The 25,874-nt window shown below is 43.1% G+C and overlaps 2 protein-coding genes across 2 annotated transcripts in view; one reads left to right on the top strand and one right to left on the bottom strand.

Annotated features, from left to right (window-relative positions):
• REPS1 (RALBP1 associated Eps domain containing 1) overlaps positions 1 to 16,397 on the top strand; it is a 61,789-nt gene extending 45,392 nt beyond the window's left edge. The window contains 12 exon segments of the mRNA XM_032215320.1: positions 1,074 to 1,094; positions 1,097 to 1,135; positions 1,138 to 1,176; positions 4,959 to 5,028; positions 6,600 to 6,718; positions 8,037 to 8,063; positions 8,066 to 8,100; positions 8,424 to 8,606; positions 8,733 to 8,828; positions 9,976 to 10,124; positions 15,008 to 15,113; positions 16,243 to 16,397. Of these exon segments, the coding sequence (XP_032071211.1) occupies positions 1,074 to 1,094; positions 1,097 to 1,135; positions 1,138 to 1,176; positions 4,959 to 5,028; positions 6,600 to 6,718; positions 8,037 to 8,063; positions 8,066 to 8,100; positions 8,424 to 8,606; positions 8,733 to 8,828; positions 9,976 to 10,124; positions 15,008 to 15,113; positions 16,243 to 16,311 (953 nt within the window). The 3' untranslated portion in view covers positions 16,312 to 16,397.
• A 3,307-nt stretch (positions 16,398 to 19,704) lies between these two features.
• ECT2L (epithelial cell transforming 2 like) overlaps positions 19,705 to 25,874 on the bottom strand; it is an 80,657-nt gene continuing 74,487 nt past the window's right edge. Inside the window, 1 exon segment of the mRNA XM_032215356.1 lies at positions 19,705 to 19,939. Coding sequence (XP_032071247.1) covers positions 19,809 to 19,939 — 131 coding nt within the window. The 3' untranslated portion in view covers positions 19,705 to 19,808.

Genomic DNA, 25,874 nt, shown 5'->3' with positions numbered 1-25,874 from the left:
AACACTCCAGAAGATAAGCTTAAGATATAGAAGGATCTTGACAAACTTGAACATTGGGCACTATCTAACAAAATGAAATTCAATGGTGAAAAAATAAGGTTCTACATTTAGGCAAGAAAATCAAAATGCACAGGTACATTATAGGTGGTACCTTGCTCAATAGTAGTAACTGTGAGAGAGATCTTGGAATCCTAGTGGACAACCATTTAAATATGAGCCAGCAGTGTGCGGCAGCTGCCAAAAAAGCCAACACAGTTCTAGGCTACATAAACAGAGGGTTAGAATCAAGATCAAGTGAAGTGTTAATATCTCTTTATAATACCTTGGTAAGCCACACTTGGAATACTGCCATTCAGTTTTGGTCACCACGATGTAGAAAAGATGTGGAGACTCTAGAAAGAGTACAGAGAAGAGCAACAAAGATGATTAGGGGACATGAAGAACGGTTGCAGCAACTGGGTATGTATAGTTTAATGAAAGAAGGTCTAGGGGAGACATGATAGCAGTGTTCCAATATCTCAGGGGTTGCCACAAAGAAGAGGGAGTCAAACTATTCTCCAAAGCACCTGAGGGCAGAATAAGAAACAATGGTGGAAACTAATCAATGAGAGAAGCAACTTAGAACTGAGGCGAAATTTCCTGACAGTTAGAACAATTAATCAGTGGAACAACTTGCCTCCAGAAGTTGGGAATGCCCCAACACTGGGAGTCTTTAGAAGATAGCCATTTGTCTAAAATGGTATAGGGTTTCCTGCCTAGGCAGGGAGTTGGACTAGAAGACCTCCAAGGTGCCTTCCAACTCTGCAATTTTATTATTATCTCTTTATTGGGTTGCCTTTGAATAAAAATTCAGGATCAATCTTGCAGCATTCCAAGGTTTGAACTTCCCATGCTGGTCTGACTTCATATACCAAAACTATTTTAACATACCATTTGTTTTCTGTTTTCTTGTTTCAAATCAAGCAGGCAAGCGCACCTTTATTGTTTAGTGCTTGCATCAAACTTCACATTCTTCGTCTCAAATAGAGTAATTATCTAAACTTGCACGTGAATGTTTTTAAATTTCTTTCCAGATCACACCAATCCTACAAGTCCTTGCTAGTGAAGTCACCAGATCTTGCAGAAGAAAGTAAAATAAGTCATCAGTAAAATTCACAGGAGGAAATCAACTGGTAAGTATCAGAATTTAGTTTTCAATAATGTGTTGAAAACGTGTATCCAGTCCAGCTGAAAAAAAATAAACAAGTATAACTTAGTTCTCTTCTGACTCAGCAAACAATGTGTTTGGAAGGAGACATTGTTAAATGAGTTTTTGCCCCATTTATGTACCTTTCCTGCCTCAGTTGTTAAGTAATTACACAGTTGATAAGTTAGTAACCCCAGTTGTTAAGGAATCTGGCTTTCCTCCCATTGACTTTGTTTGTCAAAAGGTTGCCGAAGGTAATTACATGACCTTGAACACTGCAACCATCATAAATGTGAACCAGTTACGAAGCATCGAATTTTGATCACATGTTCATGTGGATATTGCAAAGTCATGACTATGAAAAATGGTCATGTCACTTTTTTCAAGTGACATTGTAACTTTGAAACAGTCACTAAAGGAACTGTTGTAACTCGAGGAATACTTTGAGTCAAAATGTTTTCTCCTAGTATAAAGATACAATTTAGTTCAGTAAATATCAAATCCCATCTATGGCAGGTGAAGATCTTTCAAATTTTATGATTCACACAATCCTTCTAATAGAGTCATGCAACCATAATCTTCCATGTTGTAAACTCTACATTTCTTAAACCTAGTCAAATATGTTATCAGTTGGGCTCAATTTATTATTTTTATGTGAGATTTTGCTCACTTTAAAATTAATTACTCATATACTGTAATTTCTTTTATGCCGTAAGTATCCATTGGGGCCATACTATCTATATACTATAAAAGCATACTCTTAATGGTAGTCTCAGGGCTGGACACTAGAAATGTGTCATGAATTTTATCAGTTGGGCTCTATTACTTTTACATTCTTTTTTTTAAAGATTTTTTTGTTTTTGAATAAACATAAACAGACAAAACACCCCCCCACACACACACACAAAACCATCTTCCATTACAAGTTAGAGAAAGTGTGTCAGTTGGTTACAAACAATTTTGTGCATCCCTTTCACAGTCATCACCTACAATTCATATGACATCATATATTTTAAATCGAATATATTATATATTACTCTCATAATACCTCAACCTTCATTTGACTATAATGTTTTTAACTGTCCTTTTATATAAAATATTCCAAATTTAAAGCAAAATCACATAATGGCATTCCATTAGCACTTCCCAATATCATCCAGTAACATTACATCTTATAACATGTTCTAAATAAAAATTGGTTATATTAATAACAGAGTTTCTAAACCACCTTTCGTAGTCACATTGCAATTTTATCAAATTTTCCTCTTATCAAACCAGTACATATATATGCATATTATCATTATCAATCAATTATTTGAACTATATCCATTATCACTTCATTTTATCATAATGCTCTAAATTTAACTAAATTTGACTTAATTTTTTATTATACGCTTTCATTACATCAACCTGTGTTTTTCCATAACAGTGCAGTATTATGTTTCTTGCCATTTGTGACATTAATATGCTTGTTATCTCCTTAGTAAGTTTTGTATGGACTTCTCTTCCTCAACTTATTGCTTATTGCATATCTTGTATAAGCTCGACCCCCCCCCCACCCATCTGCTTCTTCGATCAGTTTATCTTGGGTTATCACTAGTGCTTCTGACAAGATTTCTCCTCCTGTGCTCCAATTTTCTTGTCTTTTGTTTTACTTTTTCCTTCAGTTTTTAGAACTCTGACCTCACTTTCTTCATTTGATGAACATCCTCAATTTTTCCATCAAATTTTACTGTTCTGTTCTCCAATCTCTTCTCAATTTTCTCTGTTACTTCTAATAATTTTTGAATTTCAAACATAATCTTTTGCAATGTTAAGGTTTCTTTTTCATGTTGCGCCATTCTTCCAACTTGTAAACACTGCCACTCTGGCATTCAAAACTTTTTATTAAATTTAAAGCAAGTTCATTTATAATCTTTCAAGACAAGGTTTTGTTTTCACTCCACGCCAGCTGCCAATAAAGCTCCTGAAGAGCACCTGTATAAACAACCCATGCTCTTTTCACTATCACTCTCTGTAAACAGGCTGAAGAACCTTGAAATGCAAAGTCAAATGATCAAAGAGGAAAAAAAACAATATTTCCAAACCTTCCAAGCCTCCAGCCTCCAAGTGGCAGTGTTACTTCCTTTCCCTCTGTTATAACAGCCCTCTTTGTATTCCTTTTATATCTTCTTTATATTCCGGGCTTAAAGAAAACAAAATTCTTAAATGGAGCAAAAAAAACCATACAATCCAGCATTATAAAAATAAGGAAAAAGATTTTAATACATAGGTATAAAAAAAGAATATAAAAAGTAGAAGAAGAAAAACAAATCCATTCAATTTAAAGAATAGGAAACATTTGCAAAAGTTCCATCCGTAAAATATTTTTTTTTAAAAAAAGAATAACACACTGTCTAATGTAGCTTAATTTCGCCGCTTGTTCTCTTCTGTTTTCAAATTTAATTTAGCTTTAATTTGGGGGGGGTAGTCTCTTTTATAATAATACGATTTTCTCACCAGATGGACACACTTTCTCTTTCCATTTTCCTCCCGTTCCGGAGCTGTCCCAACTTCAGCAGCTTCAATGGCTGCGCTTCTGTCACTGGCAAAAAGAGATTCTCCTGGATCTATCAGAGACTTTGCTGTGTCCCTGAGATCAGCAGGACGTACTCTTCCCTGTCATGGTCTCTTCAGGATGGTTTAGGTCCAATAGGACCGTCCAGCAGCAAAAGTATCGACTGAGATCTTGGAGCTCCAAGATCGCATGTCGTGTCGTCACGATGTCAGCTCCTCCTCTCCCTAATTTTTACATTCTTAAAAGTTAAATTCATTCTGTAGATTGTAATGTAATGTACCGTATTTTTCGGAGTATAAGGCACACCTAGGTTTTGAAGAGGCAGATTAAAAAAAGTAGGTAGGTAGGTAAATAGAGGGATAGAGAGGAAGAGAAAGAGAAATACGGTAGGTAGGTAGATAAAGGGATATATAGAGAGAGAAATAGAGATAGGTAGATAGGTACAGTAGGTAGGTAGGGAGAGAGAATGTGTAGGAAGGAAGGGAGAGGGATAGAGAGTGAGAGAGAGAGAGAAATACAGTAGATAGATAGGGAGAGAGAGGGTAGGTAGGTAGAGGGATAGAGAGAGAGAGAAATACAGTAGGTAGATAGGGAAAGAGAGAGTGTGTGTAGGTAGATAGAGGGATAGAGAGGGAGAAATAGAGAGAGAAATACAGTAGATAGGTAGGGAGAGAGAGAGAGTAGGTAGGTAGGTAGATATTTCCAGGTGTATTTATCCATGTGCTAGAGAAGGAAATTGCTGACAAGCCTTAAGACTTTGTTTCTGCTGGCACAGCACTTGTTCAATGTAATTGTCATCAATTAAAGAGCTTTCCAAAAGGAAAAAAAAGTTTTAGCACTCTGCAAATCTCCGAAGAATGGCCTATTTTTTGCGAAAACGGGCCTGTTTTTTTTTTCAAATAAAAGGCATGAATAGCCTTGGGGGGGGGGGACTTGCAGAGTGCTGTTGGGGGCTGGGGGGGCAAAAATGCCCCATTTTTTGCTCATTTCTGCCCTCCCCAGCCCCCATGAGCTCTCTGAAAGCCTTCATAAAGCTATACACGGCCATTTTGGTGAAGGGTGCGGGGCTTCAGGAGGCAAAAAATGCTCTATTTGATGTATAAGACGCACCCAGATTTTCAGCCTCTTTTTTGAGGAAAAAAAAGGTGTGTCTTATACTACGAAAAATACGGTAATTCATCAATGGTAAGATTTTATTTTAATTTATTCCAGCAGATGGTTACAGCAGCTCAGATTCCTTTACTTCAGATGCAGAACACATTGGAACTACTGTAACTAGACAACGGTAATTGGCTGCTTAAATATTAAAACAGAATGTTATTTTTTTGAACTGGTTACCTTGTAGCTTGTTTGCAGAATATACTTCAGTCTGGTAACATTTCCTGTGATTCTATGATAGTGATTCAAGGGTTATTTTCTAGTGTTACTGCTCTACATTTAATAACATTATTTATTAACATAAAAATGAAATGAATGTTTATGTACTACTTATCAGAGTTATCAATTCAAAGGATTTTCAATATTTTAGGCTTTTAGAAGTTAAAACCTTCACAGAAAGTTTAAATAATTAAATGATTGAGTTCTAGGCAAAATGAAATGGAATAATGGAGGTACATACATTGCAGAAGGTGTCATTCTTTCACCAGAAATCTCATTGTCCTCAGCTAAATTGTCACTCTGTTGCTCTTTTTGCTATTAATCTTTTTTTTAAAGAAATTGTTCCAAAAATAATACCACACTCTATAAGTGCTCCTGCTAATTGTACTCACCTAATTTTATTTGCTTATTAACAACATTGTATTCTGCTTTCATGAAATAAAACGTGAAAAGTACAATATACAGGTGCAAAACAAAAGTAGGAAAATGGTGATGAACTAAATCATCATAAAGTTACCCAATTCTTATAGTGAATAACATAGGTGCAAATAATAAAACGGAGCCCCCTGGAGATGCTCTTTCAGCAAAGCACTCCTTATCTTTCTCTGTTACCTGATAGAATAACTGCTTTCCAATAAATAGCTTAGGCTTCCGTCTGTTATTTTCAAGTTCCCAACTTCCCTGGCTGCACAGTCCGATTTCTCCATGATCATTGAGGAAGGTAGAGTACCTAATAAGAGCTAGTGTCAGCAGGTCAGAAAGAAAGGCCCTGTTGCTCCACAGGGGTTCCCAACTCCTGGTCTGTAGTCTAGTACTGGGCCACAGTCCATTGGGAACTGGGTCACACAAGCAGCAGGTGAGTGCATGAAGCTGCATTTGCGCAAGCGGCACATGTGTGCACATGAAACCATCCCACCCCCTCCACCACACTGCCGTCCACAGAGCCAGATTGGTTGGGGACCGCTGCTTTAAAGTTTTTCATTCAGCCTTTCCTTAGCTGGTATTTTCAAAGTCCTTCCAGATACTTCGGGTTGCCTATTGGATGAAGTGATGGTCTAGCACAGGCGTGTCAAACTCACAGCGTCACGTTGTCATCATGTGACATATTGTTACTTTTTTCCCCTTCACTAAAACAGGGGTGGCCATGGCCAGCGTGTGATGCATCCAGGCTGTGGGCAGGGAGTTTGACACCCCTGGTCTAGCACCTCTTGATGAGGCATCAGATTAGGGAACACTGCCTTGATTCATAACATATCCATTTTCAAATGTAAATGTATAAATGAAAAAGGTGCAGCTGAACTTCGATGTAATAGCAATTATAACAAATGCATCAGGTGTGATACACAAATTTAAAAATGGGTCTTCGCATTGTATAGGATCAGTATTATTATTTTGTAAGTTGATATGTACTTTTCTGATCTTTTAGTCTTTGGAAGTATGCAGTTTGCAATAGAATTTCTGTAGTTCCTTTGTTTTCAGGTCACATTCAGGGACTTCTCCAGATAACCCTGCTCCTCCACCACCCCCTCCAAGGCCTCATCCCTCTCATTCACGATCATCATCTTTAGATATGAATAGAACTTTCCCAGTTACTCCAGGTGAGTGTAGTTGAAATGTGTGAGAGTTTTTTTTTGGTTGTTGTTTGTTTGAATTAACACATTTATGAAATGCACATGTTGGTTATGAAATAATTTAGATTTTTTCCCAAGTAATATTAAAGAAGTCTTATGAAACTTGTGAAATATATTTAATACTATTACAATTAAGGTAACATTAAATGCTACAAGACTTTACTAATACAGAGGGGGGAAATAACTTTGATGTAAAAATTAATGGTAGTTTAAAAAACATTACATATTCAAGACTTCACAATTTTAAGATGGTTAGTAATACATTCCATCCTCAAGACCTGCAATTAAATGCTATTTATTATATTTCCTCAGAGGGAAATTCCTCAGAACTTAATATTCCCTAGGCCAGTCTTGGTAGTATGTTTTTTAACAGAGGAGTTTAATGTGATATCATTACTATAATTAAATTCTGTAGTCTTCAATTTTAAATCACAGGAATGTCTATATAAAGCTCTGATACAGTTTAGCGAACCACATTAATGACAATCTGTATATTTCAATTTGAAGGTATGATATGATATCTTTACCATGAGATGTGGTGTTACCATAAGATACGCGGTCAGCCAGCCTGGCTGGCCTAAGCATTGGACCAATTTATGGAAATCATAAATTGGTGTTAATGGCAGTGTGTGGCTGCCTCTGAAGGCCGTCTGCTGGGACTAATAGACTTCTTTATGCAGTTGCTCGGCCACTGAGAAAACAGAGTGCTGGACTAGATGGGCCAAAGGCCCACTGTTTATATTCTTACAGAAATAATTGCTCAACAGTTATAACCAAACACAAAACATTGATTTAGCAAATAATAATAATAAAACCATGTGAAACAGGGTACTGACAAATACCAGTTGTCACTGGGCACATTAAAATTTATGGGCACCCATGTATAATAGTATATATTAGGTTATGAATCACTTAGGTAATTTTTTGTAGTGACATTCAAGGTACTATCAATTGTAATTGCAACCTTCGACTTTGCATACATGTCAAAGTAGTATAGACATTCTAAAAATTTAATACGAGATGATTTAAAGAATTTCTATCTCTGATACTGTATAGAATTAATAAATAGAAGACTGTCTTTTGCACAAAGTTTTAAAACCTATTAAACCTTGTACACCCTTAACATGTAGGATGGGCTGAAATAGAGCAACAAATACGTACTACGAGGTATGACTCTTAATTGACAGGATGCTGTATTATATCCAAACAACAGCTAAACATTTCCAGAAATTAATATGATTAATGTATTATTAAGCAAGAAGGTTTTCAATTTTACTGTTTTTAGGTCAACAGCAGACTGTAGCGATTGCTTGTCCCCTGCAGTGCCTCCAAGACCTCCGCCTGCACAGGTATATTTGAATTTCTGTTTTAACTTTAACAACGTTTTCTTGTGATATTTTTTCAGATTGCATTTCCTCTAGGCCATGAAATACAGTTCTCCCTTACTACAGGACTCTTTGCCAGTGCATAGGACTGTCTTGGAGAAAGCAAAGAAAGAATTTTGCATTCTCAAAATGATGAGCTCTCATAATGTGAAAGTGTCTTCATAACTAGAGCCATAATGTGACTGAGTTGGTGATGATTAGGTTAAGTGTATAGTAGCACACTTTTTGATCGACTTTTGCATATATTTTTTTTAGATTTTTAAAAGGTTTTTTTTAAAAAATTATAGGCTGGAAGCCACGCTCATCGATCAGCAGATGCTGACGGTTTAATAGTGCATAACAATACTTCACCTCACCAAATCCCAGAACAGCCAAACTTTGCAGACTTTAGCCATTTTGAGGTTTTTGCTGCATCGAATGTAAATGAAGATGATGTTGAAGAAATTGAGAAACTTCCAGAGGTTGCCCAGGTTAGCACATATCAATATATCTGTATCTGTCTATAGCTATATTAAGTGAGACTTTCCATAAATTTGAAGAGCATTTTCATCCTTAGCCTTGATAAGTTTATGGAATATGTCTCTGACTCTTTTTAGGTAGAAAAACCCTCTGATACTGCAGGATCTATAAGAGTTGCCAAAGGAGATGGAAGAATAGAGGACAAAACAGTTTCTACTACCCCTGCAAACATGGTATGCAACATACTAACAGGTGAACATATCTTATAAAATGTATTAATCAATGCACAGAAAGCAATTCGTTCAGGTTTCTTTTCTTTTCACTGTTTATAAATATTGAACAGAGCTGATAAGCTTTTTTTGTTAAAGAACTGAAGAACCATGGGAAATCAAGGAATTGGCATGAAGTGCAAATGGCTGCTGATTTATTTTGCGGCTGATGTCTTCAAAGAGGTTTATGAAAATTAGCTGCTTCTACCAAGTGAGATGACCTCTCAGAAAAGGTCCTATATCCCTAGGCACAGCCACCTTATAGCTTGTAGAATTGTGTGTGGTCTTTTATTAACGAGACTTACAGTAAGATCTCTTTAAAAGCCATAATTAATTGTATTAATTAGTTTAATAGCTAGCTTTTTGAGTATGCATGTGTGTGTCTTCAAGTCAGTGTTGTCTCCTGGCAACTGCATGAACTTGGCAAGATTTTGGAAGTGATTTGTCTTTGCTCTCTTTCAAAAGCTGAGAGGAGGGGACTGGCCCTGGTAACATATACGGCTTTATACATAGGATGGGACGGGAACTCAATCCTCTGGTTTCTAGCTGATGCCTTAACCCAGAGATGTCAAACTCAAGGGCTGCAGGCTGTATCCGGCCTGCGGGGTGCTTAGATCTGGCCCACGCAGCCACCCTGAAAACAGCGAGCAACCGGCCTGCAGTGCCTCTGCCAGAGAAAATGGAGCTCAAGAGGGCCATACATGTCCCTCCCACACTCTGTTTTCAGCTGTGATGCCCTCCTACAGACTTCCGCCAGCAAAAACAAAGCTTCATTTTCGTTGGTGGAGGACTGTAGGAGGCCATCACTGCCAGAAACTGAACTCAGGAACCTGTTCAGCTAGCAGCCTGCTTGCCCACCCCCACCCCCCAACATGAGTGACGTCAAGATGGCTATGCCACCCCTGGCACGCCCCCCCTTCGAGGTCAAACACAACCCTAATGCGGCCCTCAATGAAATCGAGTTTGGCACCCCTACCTTAACCCCTACATCAAAGTGATTCTTACACCTTAAATAATCAGTATTTGTAATTATTTAACCAACTAATATTTCTGAGGTCAGGTGAAACTTACTTCAATATGCATTCATCAACCATGATGACTCTCTTTTCAGGCCAAAGGCACTACACCTCTAGCACCACCACCAAAGCCTATTCGCAGAAGGCCAAAATCCGAAGATGAGCTGAGACCTGAAGTTGAGGAGCATGCACAGAAAACAGGTGTCATAGCTGCTGTTCTTGCTTCTCAGCCATCTATTCCTAGGTAACCCAAGATGTGTATGAGTATCTCTAATACTGAGATATTTTCATTTTAAATAGCAAATAGATTTATTATTAAAGGGGCATTTAATGGTCTGTGATAGCCCCTCCAATTATGTTTCATCTTTATGGACTTAGCCCACTGGACTTTTAGCTCTGCATCTCTCCCCCCGGACTGCGTCTATTATCGTGGCTATCATCGTCCACTACTACCTCAGAAACTTTATCCTGGCCATCTCGACTATTATTCCTCCTATACCAGACCTTTAGAGAAAGAGGCCACTTTAGCTCCCTCATATCGTGCCGGCTTGACCGGTCTATTGTGCTGTTGCTCTATGGACTTTATGTCCCCATGTACGGATTTGTTCGCTTATTTTATCATCTTTTATACCTGCGCAATTTTTCTTTGTAAGTAGTGTGGATGTGTATGATTGTAAGTGAATGTTCCCACCTTTTTAACCTGTGTAATTCCCCCTTTTTATATTATATTGTTGTATTTTAAATTTTTGTGGGGGTGTGAGTGTGTGAGCGTTTGGGTGTGTAAGCGAGGATTGGGATGGGAACCGGGTTCCCCCACACTGAGTGCTTTGCAGAAGTGTTGGGGGGATCTAGGCCCATTCCAATCTCAGGATGACTGATTCGAAGGGCCTGTCGGGAAATGCGGGGGCTATGGGGGTGGGTGGAGGGACTAGAGACACGGGAGTGGGCCGGAGCATTACGGTCTTAACAGGGAGGGGCAGATATGGCGGGGACTTTAGGGCTGGCCATTACCGGGGAAGGAGGGCTCGCTACATTGCAGAGATCCCTCCTTCCGGCCCTATGAGTCCCACTCCAAGGCCAGATGGCGTGAGTAATCAGGACCCTGGTCTCAGGCTGCTGTCGCTAAATGCCAGGTCTGTAGTTCACAAGGCTCCCCTCGTCCGGGACCTAATTTTAGACGAGGGGGCAGACCTGGTATGTATTACTGAAACCTGGCTGCACCCGGAGGGAGGAGTCCCCCTCACGGAGATGTGCCCAGAGGGTTTTCAGGTGCTTCATCAGCTGCGACCCCAGGGAAGGGGTGGAGGGGGGTGGCTATTGTTATCCGAGAGTCTCTAGTACCTCGTAGGATCCCTGCTCCGGAGTTTGTCGGGTGTGAGTCCTTGCTGGTGAAGTTGGACCTCAAGGGTCAAGTGGGCTTGCTGTTAACGTACCTGCCTCCCAACAGCGTTGCAGCAGCCCTCCCCTCGCTCCTCGAGTCAGTAGCTGAGCTGGCAATTGAGTTCCCCAGGCTCATGGTTCTGGGGGATTTCAACTTGCCTTCGCTCAGTGAACACTCTGATGGAGTGCAGGAGTTCATGGCTTCCGTGACAGCCATGGGCTTGACCCAAGTAATTCGGGGCCCGACTCACTCGGCGGGTCACACGCTCAACCTCGTATTCCTCTCAGAGCAGTGGAGTTGTGATCTTGGTTTGAGGGGTAGTGAGATCTTGCCCCTGTCATGGTCGGACCACTACCTACTGAGGCTTGACTTTCGGAGACCAAACCCCCACTGTAGGGAGGAGGAACCGATTAGGTGGTTCCACCCCAGGCGCCTTATGGACCCTTTGGGGTTTCAGACGGAGCTTGGTGTTGTTCCTGATACCCTCGCCCGCAGTCCGGTGGAGACTCTGGTTGCTGCCTGGAATTCAGCAGCGGCAGAGGCTCTCAACCGGATTGCGCCTTTACGGCCGATCCGAGGCAGTGGATCCAGGAGGGCTCCTTGGTTTACTGAGGAACTCCGGGAGATGAAGCGCCGAAAGAGACGCCTAGAGCAACGATGGAGATCCAGTAAGTCTGAGTCAGACCGAGCACTTTTAACATCCAGCATCAGAGTTTACATCCGGGCAATTAGGACGACAAAAAGAACATACATTGCCTCTCTGATTGCTTCCGCTGAGTCGCGCCCAGCCGCCTTGTTCAGGATAACCCGTTCCCTCCTAAATAGGAGGGATACGAGCGATCCTTTGCAGGGCAGAGCTGAGGACTACGTCCAATTCCTGGCAGATAAAGTTGCTCGGTTTCGGGCGGACCTGGACTCCAATCCCGCAGAACCAGCTGAGGCACCAAGGGATAATCTGGTAGGACATCACTGGATTGATTTTCAAGCTGTTACCCCTGAGGAAGTGGACAAGGCCATGGGAGCCGTAAGTGCCTCCACATGTGTACTGGGCCCGTGCCCCTCCTGGCTAGTTGCTAACAGCAGGGAGGTGACACGGGGCTGGATCCAGGCGGTTGTTACCACCTCCCTTCGGGAGGGGTTCTTTCCCCCCGCTTTAAAGACGGCAGTGGTGAGACCCCTTCTGAAGAAGCTATCTTTGGATCCAGCCATTTTAAACAACTATCGTCCAGTCTCCAACCTCCCCTTCGTGGGGAAGGTTGTTGAGAAAGTGGTCGCGTTGACCGATGATCTCTGGAGAGCCAGGGATGGAGGTCATGCCTCCGTCTTAGTGCTCCTTGACCTCTCAGCAGCCTTCGATACCATCGACCATGGTATCCTTCTGCGACGACTGCGGGAGGTGGGGGTGGGAGGCACTGTCCTATGGTGGTTCTCCTCTTACCTCTCGGAGTCGCAGTCGGTGTTGGTCGGAGGGCAGAGATCGACCCCTAGGCCTCTGAATTATGGGGTGCCGCAGGGTTCGGTCCTGTCCCCCCTCCTGTTTAATATTTACATGAAGCCGCTGGGTGAGATCATTTGACGGCACGGGATAAAATACCATCAGTATGTGGACGATACGCAGTTGTATCTGTCCGCCCCGTGCCAACTCAGTGAAGTGGTTGACGTGATGTGCCAGTGCCTTGAGGCTGTTAGGGTCTGGATGGGGGATAACAAGCTTGCACTCAATCCGGATAAGACCTAGTGGCTGGTGTGTTTCCCTCCCACTAATTGGCCAAGTTTTCCATCTCTCAGGCTGGGGGGTCAAACAGTACGCCCCTCAGACAGGGTCCACAATTTGGGAGTCCTCCTGGACCCACAGCTGACTTTTGAACACCACTTGTCGGCTGTGACCAGGGGGGCATTTGCCCAGGTTCGCCTGGTGCACCAGTTGCGACCCTACCTGAACCGGGAGACCCTCACAACAGTCACTCGTGCCCTTGTGACCTCTAGACTGGACTACTGCAACGTGCTCTACATGGGGCAGCCCTTGAAGAGCATTCAGAGACTTCAGCTTGTCCAGAATGCAGCCGCGCGAGCGATTGTGGGTGCACCTCGGTTCACCCACGTAACACCTATCCTCCGTGAGCTGCACTGGCCGCCTATCGGTCTTCAGATACGCTTCAAGGCGCTAGTCGTCACTTATAAAGCCCTTCATGGTATTGGACCTGGGTACTTGAGAGACCGCCTGCTGCCAATTACCTCCAATAGACCGATTAGATCCCACAGATTAGGCCTCCTCCGAATACCATCCGCCGGCCAATGCCGACTGGCGACCACCCGAAGGAGAGCCTTCTCTGTGGCTGCTCCGACCCTCTGGAACGAGCTCCCCGTGGAGATTCGAACCCTCACCACCCTCCATGTCTTCCGCAAAGCCCTTAAAACCTGGCTATTCCGACAAGCCTGGGGCTAAAGAGCCTTTGCCCCTCCCTCAAATGGTATGGTTGTTGTGTGCTTTTTAAATTGTGTATTGTTTTGTTCGTCTTTTTATTCTTTATTTGTACCCCTTCCCTTGACTTGGATTGTGAGCCGCCCTGAGTCCCCTTCGGGGAAAAGGGTGACATATAAATGAAATAAATTCAATTCAATTCAATTCAATGATGCTTGAATTCTCAAATTGCTAGGAAAGGCAGAATAAACAAGCTTTAATTTCAAAAAAATCGAGACTGTAGAGAAAATTACTACAAAATATTTTGCAAGCTACTTTTCCATGTAAAATTTATTAAAATTACATTAAAAAATCTATGTATTCTGCATAAGGATGGAATGGAATGGCTCGTGCAAACCCATTGATGCACATAGATCCTTCCTTCATCATATGGAGCTTTTGTTTATATGATTGAAAGAATGCAAATAACAAACGTTGGGATAACTTTTTCCATTTGGGTAATGTTCTAAACTGAAATTGAATCTAACATCTGTCCCAAGGGGAAGGCTGGAGATTGAGACCTTTTGGTATTTTTCTAAGTTACAGTGGTCAAAGTGCAGGATAATGTGCTTTTGATTTTGTAAACTGCTTCCCCGCCAAAAAAAAAACAACCTGTGATTTTCGTTGCTTAATTTGGGGGGGGTGTTCTGGGCATTCCACAAAATATGACAATGTGGAATGCATTTGGCCACCACCTAAGTTTACACAGGCAGTCATATAAATTGGTACTATTTAAACTGTTATTGGAAACATGTTCAGTGATTTTAAAGCTATAAAGTTGTGGAGAATTAAATAAAATAATGAAATATGTAGATAACAGCTTTGTTGTTTGAAACACTGAGCTGTTGTATATAAACAGAGAACAGAACCCACACTCACTGACATTGATTTTGTTATCTAGATGGGTAATGAAATGTTTACAAGCAAACAAGGAAGTTCAGAGAGCAGTAAGGATTCTATAGTTCCTGAGCTACAGATATTCTGTCCTGTTGTAACTTAAACAGAACACTTCAAAAGTGATTTGAGTTGTTCAACATGGGATCTCTTCATAGAAAAAGAGTGTCAGTAAATGTATATAAGCTTTAAATACTTTACATAGTAGCTTTGTAATCTGAGAAAACAGGATGCCAAAATTATAAAAGGTTTTTTCTTTACAACTGTACAATTAAACACATTAAGAGCTAAGGAATTTAACAATATTGTGTTCAGAACAACTTGAGCTATAACGGGGGGGGGGGGGGTATTCCACAATTCCTGAAAGTTATTTCATGAAATGTCCCCTCAGATCGGTGGGAAAGGACAAAAAAGCTATTCAGGCATCGATTAGACGCAATAAGGAGACCAATACTGTTCTGGCCAGACTGAACAGTGAATTGCAGCAACAATTAAAGGTAAGACATTTGACAAGTTATTATGAGATGTTTTACAAAAATACATTGTGCCTTCCATTTAGCAAACGTATAAAGAAAATCCCAGGATGCATAGCTCATGCTTTCAGTTTGCATGTTCTCTTCAGCTACTTCCTTCATATAGTTTAAGTGAGCTTTATTTTGCAGAATACCAAAGGCTTCAGAAAATGTTGGAAAACTAATTACCAGATCCATGAGATTAGGGAAGAAAAGGGAAAAGAGCCATTCAGTTCTTCAGTTCAGCTACATACCCTGTTTCCCAGAAAATAAGACCTCCCCAGATAATAAGCCCAATTGGGCTTTTGAGCACATGCGTTAAGACCTCCCTAGATAATAAGCCCAATCGGTCTTTTGAGCACATGCGAAAATATTGCAACACAGCAGCTGCCATGAGGTGACCATGCTCGCCGCCTCCTGCACCTCAAAAATAATAAGACCTCTCTGAAAATAAGGCCAAGCGCTTATTTCGGGAGTAAAAAGAAAATAAGACACTGTCTTATTTTGGGGAAACCGGTAAGTAGCCTATGTATGAATGAGGAGGTGATGTTGACGATCTATTCTCAGACATTTCACTGAAAGAGTTGGCGGAACAATCATCATTAGATGATTGTGACTGCAGCTTCGCAGAGAATATAAGTTTTTAATTGTCACATTTTTCCATCAACATAGTTCTGTAAAAGTAGATTTTCAGCGTTATTCACAACCAATAACACAATAATGAATTTGACTACTGATAAACTCACATGCAGTTCATACATCCATTAATATTTTCTATCTACTAAATATAAAATAGAGGTTTGATGAAACATAAATTTGTTTCAATATTTATTGATTTACTTTTTTACATGCAAAGAAACCACAAGTGTTCCTCCCTAAACAAGATTATTGAACTTAATTGCTGACATGTTTTTAAGAAAAATATAAAGAACGCTTGTTTAGGCAGAAATTTGCATACTGAAGTAAAAGTTGTGTCTTCACAGTCTTACATTATTTGCATAAACATTTAATTTTCTCTATATAAAATCAGCAAAACACTGTATATAAAATTGTGCATGTGTATATATAGTAATATACTTTAATTATGGTATCTAAATGGCAATTTCCTTTCTAGGATGTTCTGGAAGAGAGAATTTCACTGGAGGTTCAACTGGAACAGCTCCGACCCTTCTCTCACTTATAAACCAATTGCCATTAACTGTGAAATAATTAACTCTGAAACAGAAATTTGGGTAAAAGGCCTAATTAAAATCCCATATGTTTCACTCAGTGCACTCTTAACATTTTTGTTGTGATTGTTATGTCCTCTGTCCACAGTTGTATTTAAGTAACTTTTTATAATTTTAATACAAAGAATGGAATAAGCATTTCCTTGAATGTTCAGTATATTGGCACTGCCAATCTTCCCATTTTCTTGGGAGGACATAATTTTTAAGTTGGAGCCAGATTTATACAACTTAAGTGGCCTATATCCCAAACTGGAACTGAATACTGAATGAATTTTCTATCTTTCACGTCAAAAATCATGAATAAAAACATCCCAATAGCTACCTTTATCACAAAAGCACATATATCATAAATACCTTTTACACATCTGTCTTACTGTTTAAATGGAAATTAACCAGCTGTGGTCATCACTGATCCCCAAAATCAGAGTTCGCAGTCTTGCAAATCATTAGTAATTTCAGAAGCCTATTCTTTTTGAGTAACCCAATTATCTTCCAAGTCCTGCCTATGTCCTTTAATACTTTGCCATGCCAAATTCTGTTGTCCTTGTCTGTTAATTCATTGCATGTATGACCACAGCTTGACTATTGTTGAAATGTTTGCGTTCATGATGTCATTTTTGCAGTCTGCACACAAAGCGTTTCTCTTCTGTGAAAGGATCGGGTGTCTATCTCAGTCATGCATATTTCCTGAACACCACATATAGTTGCATGCTTTGCACATTATCCTTTACAAACTGACACACCCACCAAACATTACTGTAACACACTTTGTGGTCAAGAAGTGTGTCAGTACCTCAACTCTTCCCCAGTCTTTCCCCTCCACTCCTCACCCCACCCCCCAATTTGTGTTTCTTAAATAGTTGGGGTTCTTATTTCTGTTCATGTCTCCAAGCATTCTTCTTCTGGCTTGTAGACAGGCTTCATTATTAACACAACGTTTCCTGAGTGTATCCTGCTATTCAGGTTGATGTACTGTATTAGGATTTGTTGTATATTGTATAATACACACCTTTTGATCTCATATGTAAATTTGCATTAATGCTGACTAACAGCAGATATTCTATTTAATGGCTTATTCTGGCTGTGGGATCATAGATGTTAAAATGCATGGAAGTATCTCAGCAGAATCAGAACTAGCAACTGTGTGATTTTTACAAAAATAAAACAGCACAATATTTTAATTGGAGTTAATTCTTTTAATTTGGCTTAATAACGAGACAAGTGGACAGAAGGCAAGTTTTTTTACTGAATATAAAAAGGTAAAGGTTCCCCCTTGCACATATGTGCTAGTCGTTCCCAACTCTAGGAGGCAGTGCTCATCTCAGTTTCAAAGCCGAAGAGCTAGTACTGTCCGCAGATGTCTCTGTGGTCATGTGGCCAGCATGACTAAACGCCAAAGGCACATGGAATGCTGTTACCTTCCCACCAAAGGTGGTTCCTATTTTCTACATGCATTTTTACATGCTTTCAAACTGCTAAGTTGGCAGAAGCTGGGACAAATAACGGGAGCTCACTCCATTACACGGCACTAGGGATTCGAACCGTCCAACTGCAAACCTTTCGGATTGACATGCTCAGTTTCAGCCACTGAGCCACCGCATCCCTAACTTACTGAATATATAGTCAGTTATTTTAACGCTAAAACTGGGTGGGTTCATACATGATAGGGTAAATAAAAAAGACACGTTTAGCATTCTGTGGGAACCAGACTATCTGCTTGCATCTAAGGTCGTATATGCTACTGATAGTCCTATGTTCTGTCCCCCACTTCTCCGCTCGTTAAACAGGTGACAGGCAAACAACTTAAAAGGAACTCTCTTTATCAGTTCTCGGCTCAGACTGGCTTCGAGCCCAAAAATAACATAAATACAGGCTCTGACCAGATAACAGAATACCAAACAAAAACTCTTACAACGCAATGCACTTCTCCAAGTGTATCCTTGAATCAGGGTTATAGAAAACAAAGCACTTTTATCTTACATAAACCACGACTGCTGATCAATGTTGAACGAACCAAGGAACGTTGACTCCTGCAACTAGAGCGTGGCACCATCCGTCCTTTTATCCTCAGAATATGCCCCTAACGAGCCCCAGCTGCATAATTAATCTTGCATCCCGAAAAGACTCACAGAAGACTGCTGCTGAGTCACAACAGTCCTATATTCACTAATAAAAATTGGAAACAAACTTTTTAGTAGAAAATATCAAACATTCAGGAACAAAAAAAAACTTTCTGCAATGCAAAACACTCAATATATTCAAAATAAAGTATAATGCATCATACACTTACATTAATGGTTCATTAATCTCTTTCTACATATTGTATGGCATAAACAGAATATCAAGTCATAGCAAGTGTAATTTATTATTTTCCTAAACATTTTTTTTACATGCAAACATGTTTCTAATGTATGAAAGGACTAGAAAAGTAGTTATATCCCTTATATTCAGTCATTGAAACAAAACCATTTTATTCTCACTTTATTTTGAAGCTCATGAGCACTTGGTTAGAGTGTGTGGCTCCATATAAGTATCATGCTCAATCCTGACATTCTCATATTCAAATCCAAAGATTCCAGCTTTTATACAATATTTAATTTGGAGATTCCTCCAGCACTAATCCGTATAAGGGTTGCAGATGCCTACCCAAGTTCTTGTGCAAGATACGGATGAAAGCATAGTGATAGTGTTTGAAACACTCTCTACTGCATAATTTTCAGATATAAATTTTTGACTGCATACGTAAAGTCCAAAATCAGGCAAGCTGTATTTTATTGGTGATAAGGAAGTATTTCTTTAAAAAAGTCTGATATCTATTTTATTAATCACGTTCAAAACCTACGACTCAACCACATGCTCCTGTGATAAATCATTGTATATACTTATTTCACACTAAATTTGTTTATAATAAGGTTAATGCAGTTAATGGTTACATCCATCATGTCATGAGCTCATTAAATCATGAGCAGTATACATGGAAGCTACAGATAGGCCTTATTTAGCAACTGCCTCATATAGCAACCATTCACAGCTGCACCAGAAATGAAAACTTTGTGACCAATCATCACATTTACAACTCTTGTAGGTATATAAAACACAGGAAAACATTTAAAATAAGATCATAAACACAGACATGGATTTCACATAGCAGCTGCTTCACTTAATGATAGCAATAGCAATAGCAGTAGACTTATATACCGCTTCATAGGCCTTTCAGGCCTCTCTAAGCGGTTTACAGAGAGTCAGCATATTGCCCCCAACAATCTGGGTCCTCATTTTACCCACCTCGGAAGGATGGAAGGCTGAGTCAACCCTGAGCCGGTGAGATTTGAACCGCTGAACTGCTGATCTAGCAGTAGCCTGCAGTGCTGCATTTAACCACTGCGCCACCTTGGCTCTTAATGATGAGTTCTCCATCCCAACTGCAGTCACTAAATGAGGATTACCTTATTCAGTTTACATGCTCACTGATACTACAGTGGATTGCTTTTTGTAATGCAGAAAACCATCCAAACTTGTCTTCATCTGTAGAACAAATCCATTGCTGCTTGGGCCCTTGTAAAAGTAAAGCATTCTTGATATCTGAAAAGCAAACAAAATTTGCCATTAATTTAGATTCCTTAGGAATATTTGCTAAGTCAACATGTGCAGCAGTTAAAAATTGGAATGGATATACATTGCAAAAAAAATATTATCCGGATAAGTATTACTTCCAATAGAATGCTTGAAAATTCCAATCTGTATGAATGTATTAAGAGATTTATATGACCGCCTACCTTATCTGTCAAAACTCTGAACGGCTTACAACAAAACATAGAAGTAATAAAACCAGCCGCCAAAGAACTAGAACTTATCCATAAACAATTATCCCCAATACATACATGATATGTGAGCTTCAGCTTACTCTATGTCAATGCTGAGGTTAAAAGTCGGCCTTTCAAGACCTTTTGGAAGAGTAAAAGGCTCTGCTAAGACCAATCTCCCAGGTCCTACTAAGTGATACCATTAAGGGATTGGAGAACTTACTATATCTGACCTGGCAGCACAGGGAGATATCCTCAGCAGAGGTGGGTTGCTACTGATTCGCATTGGTTCTGGTGAAACAGTAGTGGAATGTTGGCCTGGGTCACAGAACCGGCAGCGACCCAGGCTGGCCACACCTCTGAACCAGTTCCCCGGTCACTGTGGCATGTTTTGGGGGGCATTTTTTAATGTTCTGCGCATGCGCAGATCTATTTACAGGCAACTGCGCATGCGCACCAAACTGGCAGGAATGCCGGCAGCAACCCACCCCTAATCCTCAGGTATGTCTATGGAGATTCTCAGTCATCCAGGTCATGGTTGTCCCAAAGGTGCTTTTTCAAGAGGCAACTGGTCTTTCTGGTTTTTCTTTGAAGACGTTTCGCTTCTCATCCAAGAAGCTTCTTCCTGCGCATGGGCGAGAAACATGGCTGCCGAGTTCGCCGCTCTGGCTCTGTACTGAAAGAAAACCCGTGGAGAGGAGGAATTTGCGCTCTGAAGCTGAGCCGAGGGAGGCTGGGGTGGTGTGAACTTCTTGCGGTCCTGGAGCTGGCAGTGGACCGGCAAATTTTTACTCCTCCGAGCTGCCAGCTCCGAAAGACGCCGGCACCGTTGATGCCGCTGACGCCGCCCAACGCCGCGGCCCAGCTGGTCTGAGAAGCCTGACCTCCCCCTTCGTGTTTGCTGCCTGACCGCCGCGACTACAACCTTCGCTGTGCCGCTGGCTTGCCGTTGCCGGCTCGAAAACGCCGCGGCTTGTGAACGCCGCGGCTCAGCTCAGCTGTTACGGGACTTTGTGGCCGAGCTGCCAGGGGAACTTTGATCTTCCCCCAACTATTGTTGGCTGCTGCGGCCCTCATTGTCTGTTGGCTCGCTGGCTCGCTGGCTGTGGGAGCACTGTGAGAACGCCGCGGCTTAGCGACTTAGCGGGTTGGAAGATTGTTCGACCTAACTGCTTTTGGGGGGAGCCTGTTTTTACCTCTCCGGTCTGCTGAGGCCCCTTGAGAACGCCGGGCCCAGCCACTGAATGGGGCACCCCCCCCTCCTTCCACCTGGGACGAGCTTTCTTTTCTTCATCTTTGGGCTCAAATTACTAAGGGGGTTGTTGCTGTGAACGGACTTGTACACTAGGCCTTTGACCACCATGATTGGCCTTCCGGCTTTTGTTGCTGCTGTCGATATCCGGACCTACTCTACCTTTCAACCACCCTCCCCTTTGGACTGCATTGAACTTTCCAGAGGGGGTGATCGATATGACAGGTTGCTTGATGAGATCGGAAGCGGCTTGCTGCCACTGCGACCTGTCTAGATCCCCCCCTTCCGCTCCATCTAACCGAGCCTTCCCCAAGTGTGGCCTCTCCCCTGTCGGGTGTGTCTTAGAACCTGGAGAAAAGGAGAGGGGCGGAACCACCCTTCTTGGACCCATATATTTTTACCATATACTATACTGGACTCTCTACTGGTCTTGGCAGAAGATATAAGCCTTGTACGGACTTCGCGCGCCCGCGGCAATTTTTTAATCTGGTATGGTGAGTGCATGGGATTGTATGTGATTGAGTGAATGATCCCACTTTTTATTGTTATTACCGCTGTATTTCTGTGTTTTTAATTATTATGTGGGGACTGCCTTGTGGAGTGAATGAGTATGTTTGATTCGGAGGACCTGCCGGGGAATGTGGGGGTCACTGGGGTGGTCGGGGGGACTATGGACACAGGAGTGGGCCGGAGCATTACGGTCGTAACGGGGAGGGGCAGATATGGCGGGGACTTTAGGGCTGGCCATTTACCGGGAAGGAGGGCTCGCTACATCACAGAGATCCCTCCTTCCGGCCCTATGAGTTCCACTCCGAGGCAGATGGCGGCGAGTAATCAGGACCCTGGTCTTAGGCTGTTGTCGCTAAATGCCAGGTCTGTAGTTCACCAAGGCTCCCCTCGTCCGGGACTTAATTTTAGACGAGAGGGCAGACCTGGCATGTATTACTGAAACCTGGCTGGGCCCGGAGGGCCCTCGTAGAGATGTGCCCAGAAGGATTTCAGGTGCTTCATCAGCCGAGAGCCCAGGGAAGGGGTGGGGGTGTGGCTATTGTTATCCGGGAGTCTCTAGCACCTCTTAGGATCCCTGCTCCGGAGCTTATTGGGTGTGAGGTCCCTACTGGTGAAGTTGGACCTCAAGGGTCAAGTGGGTTTGCTGTTAACGTACCTGCCTCCCAACAGCGTTGCAGAGCCCTCCCCTCGCTCCTCGAGTCGGTAGCCGAGCTAGCAATTGAGTTCCCAGGCTTATGGTCCTGGGGGATTTCAATTTGCACTTCGCTCGGTGAACACTCTGATGGGGCGAGGAGTTCATGGCTTCCATGACAGCCATGGGCTTGACCCAAGTAATTCGGGGCCCCAACCCACTCAGCGGGTCACACGCTCGACCTTGTATTCCTCTCAGAGCAGTGGATTTATGATCTTGGTCTGAGGGGTAATGAGATCATACCCTGTCGTGGTCAGACCACTGCATACTGAGGCTCGACTTTCGGAGACCAAACCCCCACTGTAGGGAGGAGGAACCGACCAGGTGGTTCCGCCCAGGCGACTTATGGACCTCTTGAGGTTCCAGACGGAGCTTGGGTTATTCCTGATACTCTCACCCACAGTCCGGTGGAGACTCTGGTTGCTGCCTGAAACTCGGCAGCATCGGAGTCCCTTGACCGGATTGCGCCACTACGGCCGCCTCCGAGGCGGTGGATCCCGGAGGCCTCCTTGGTTTACTGAGGAGCTCGGGAGAGGAAGCGCCGGAGGAGACGCCTAGAGCACCTATGGAGGTCCGATAATCCGAATCGAACCGAGCACTCTTAATATCTGCACCAAGGAGTATATCAGGGCACTTAGGACAACAAAAAGATCGTACATCGCCACCTTGATGCGTCCGCTGAGTCGCACCCAGCCGCCCCTGTTTAGGATAACCTGCCTCCCTCCTAAATAGGAGGGATACGGGGACCCCTTGCAGGGTAGGGCTGAGGACTATGTCCAGTTCTTAGCGGACAAAGTTGCTCGGTTCGATCGGATTTGGACTCCGACTTTGCAGATCCAGCCGAGGCACAGGAGGATAATCTGGCAGACCATCACTGGGTTGAGTTTCAGGATGTTGCCCCTGGGATGTGGACAAGGCCATGAGAGCTGTGAGTGCCTCCACTTGTGTACTGGACCCGTGCCCCTCCTGGCTGGTTGCCAACAGCAGAGAGGTGACACGGGGCTGGATCCAGGCGGTTGTTACCGCCTCTCTTCGGGAGGGACTCTTCCCCTCCGCACTTAAAGCCGGCGGTGGTGAGACCCTCCTGAAGAAACCCATCCTTGGATCCAGCCGTTCTCAACAATTACGTCCCAGTCTCCAACCTCCCCTTTGTGGGGAAGGTTGTTGAGAAGGTGGTGGCCTCCCAGCTTCAGAGGGACCTTGGATGAAACTAGTTACCTTTGACCCATTTCAGTCCGGCTTCAGGCCTGGTTACAGCACAGAAACCGCTTTGGTCGCATTGACCGATGACCCTCTGGAGAGCCAGGGATGGAGGCCATGCCTCCATCCTGGTTCTCCTTGACCTCTCGGCGGCTTTCGATACCATCGACCATGGTATCCTTCTGCGACGACTGCGGGAGGTGGGGGTAGGAGGCACTGTTTTGCAGTGGTTCTCCTCCTACCTCTCGGACAGGTCGCAGTCAGTGTTAGTTGGAGGGCAGAGATCGACCCCTAGGCCACTAACATATGGGGTGCCTCAGGTTCGGTCTTATCCCCCCTACTATTCAACATCTATATGAAACCACTGGGCAAGATCATTCGGAGGCACGGGATAGATACCATCAATACGCGACGATACCCAGTTGTATCTGTCCGCCCCGTGCCAACTCAATGAGCGGTGGACGTGATGAGCCGGGGCCTTGAAGCCGTTAGGGACTGGATGAGGGCTAACAAACTGGTACTCAACCCGGATACGACCGAGTGGCTGTTGTGTTTCCCTCCCAATAATTTGGCAAGTGTTCCATCACTCAGGCTGGGGGGTCAAACACTATACCCCCTCAAACAGGGTTCGCAACTTGGGAGTCCTCCTGGACCCACAGCTGACCTTGATTACCACCTGTTGGCTGTGACCAGGGGGCATTGCCCAGGTTCGCCTGGTACACCAGTTGCGACCCTACCTGACCGGGAGGCTCTCACAAACAGTCACTCGTGCCCTTGTGACCTCAAGGCTGGAATACTGCACGTGCTCTACATGGGGCCTGCCCTTGAAGAGCATCCGGGCGACTTCAGCTAGTCCAGAATGCGGCTGCGCAAGCGATTGTGGGTGCACCTCGGTTCACCCACATAACACCTATCCTCCGCGAGCTGTGATGGCTACCTGTTGATCTCCGGGTGCACTTCAAGGTGCTACTTACCACCTATAAAGCCCTTCATGGTAGTGGATCTGGGTACTTGAGAGACTGCCTCCTGCCAATTACCTCCTCGCGACCAATTAGATCACACAGATTAGGCCTCCTCCGAATCCCATCTGCCAGTCAGTGTTGGACTGGCGACTATGCGGAGGAGACCCTTCTCAGTAGTAGCTCCGACCCTTTGGAACGATCTCCCCGTGGAGATCCGCACCCTCACCACCCTCCAGACCTTCCGCACAGCCCTTAAGATCTGGCTATCCCGTCAGGCCTGGGGTTAGATTGTAATCCGTCCCACCCGAATGATGATGTTGTGTTCTATTTTTAATTATGTATCGTTTTATGTCTCACTGTTTGTATTCCCCTCCCCATGAATTGTAAGCCGCCCTGAGTCCCCCAGGGAAAAGGGCGGCCTATAAATAAACTTTCCTATTCCCTATTCCCTTAAAACCAGATGAACAGCATCGGACTCTAGCCAGAGCTGAAGAAGCTTCTTGGATGAGAAGCAAAACATCTTCAAAGAAAAGCAAAATCCAGTTGCCTCTTGAAAAAGCACCTTTGTGATATCTTTAGGTATCTTCAGAGATGGTTCTTCATATGACCTGGCCCATGCCATCCATTGAACATGTATAGTTTCAACCTTTCTGTGAGGTTCATTGTGAGCATGATATGTGGTTAGAGCTAGGCAAAAGAGTTGTCTTATTCCAAATGCAGTTTTAACTCCTGGTAACTCTCTGAATTAGTGCCCTCAGTATTCTTGGCAAGATTTTTGGCTTGCCATTTCCTTCTTCCTAGGGTGGAGAAGGTGTATTTGGCAGAATGTCACCCAGCTAGTTTTGTGCCTAAGGTAGAAATAGAATCAGTCTCCCAGTTTTTAGGCTGATACCTTAACTGCCATACCAAATTTGCTGTTTAAAGATGAGCGCACAGGTGGGTATACTTAATCAAACTAATAGCAGGGTTGTCAAATTTGTGGCCTTGGGCCGGATGTGTCATGCGCTGGCCATGCCCACACCGAGTTTAGCAAAGGGGGAAAAGTTGTGATACACCACATGACGACAATATGACTGTGAGTTTGGACACTCCTGATCTA

Source organism: Thamnophis elegans, chromosome 4, assembly GCF_009769535.1.
Source record: "Thamnophis elegans isolate rThaEle1 chromosome 4, rThaEle1.pri, whole genome shotgun sequence".
In the NCBI taxonomy this organism is placed as follows: domain Eukaryota; kingdom Metazoa; phylum Chordata; class Lepidosauria; order Squamata; family Colubridae; genus Thamnophis; species Thamnophis elegans.
This window is presented reverse-complemented; position numbering and strand designations above follow the sequence as displayed.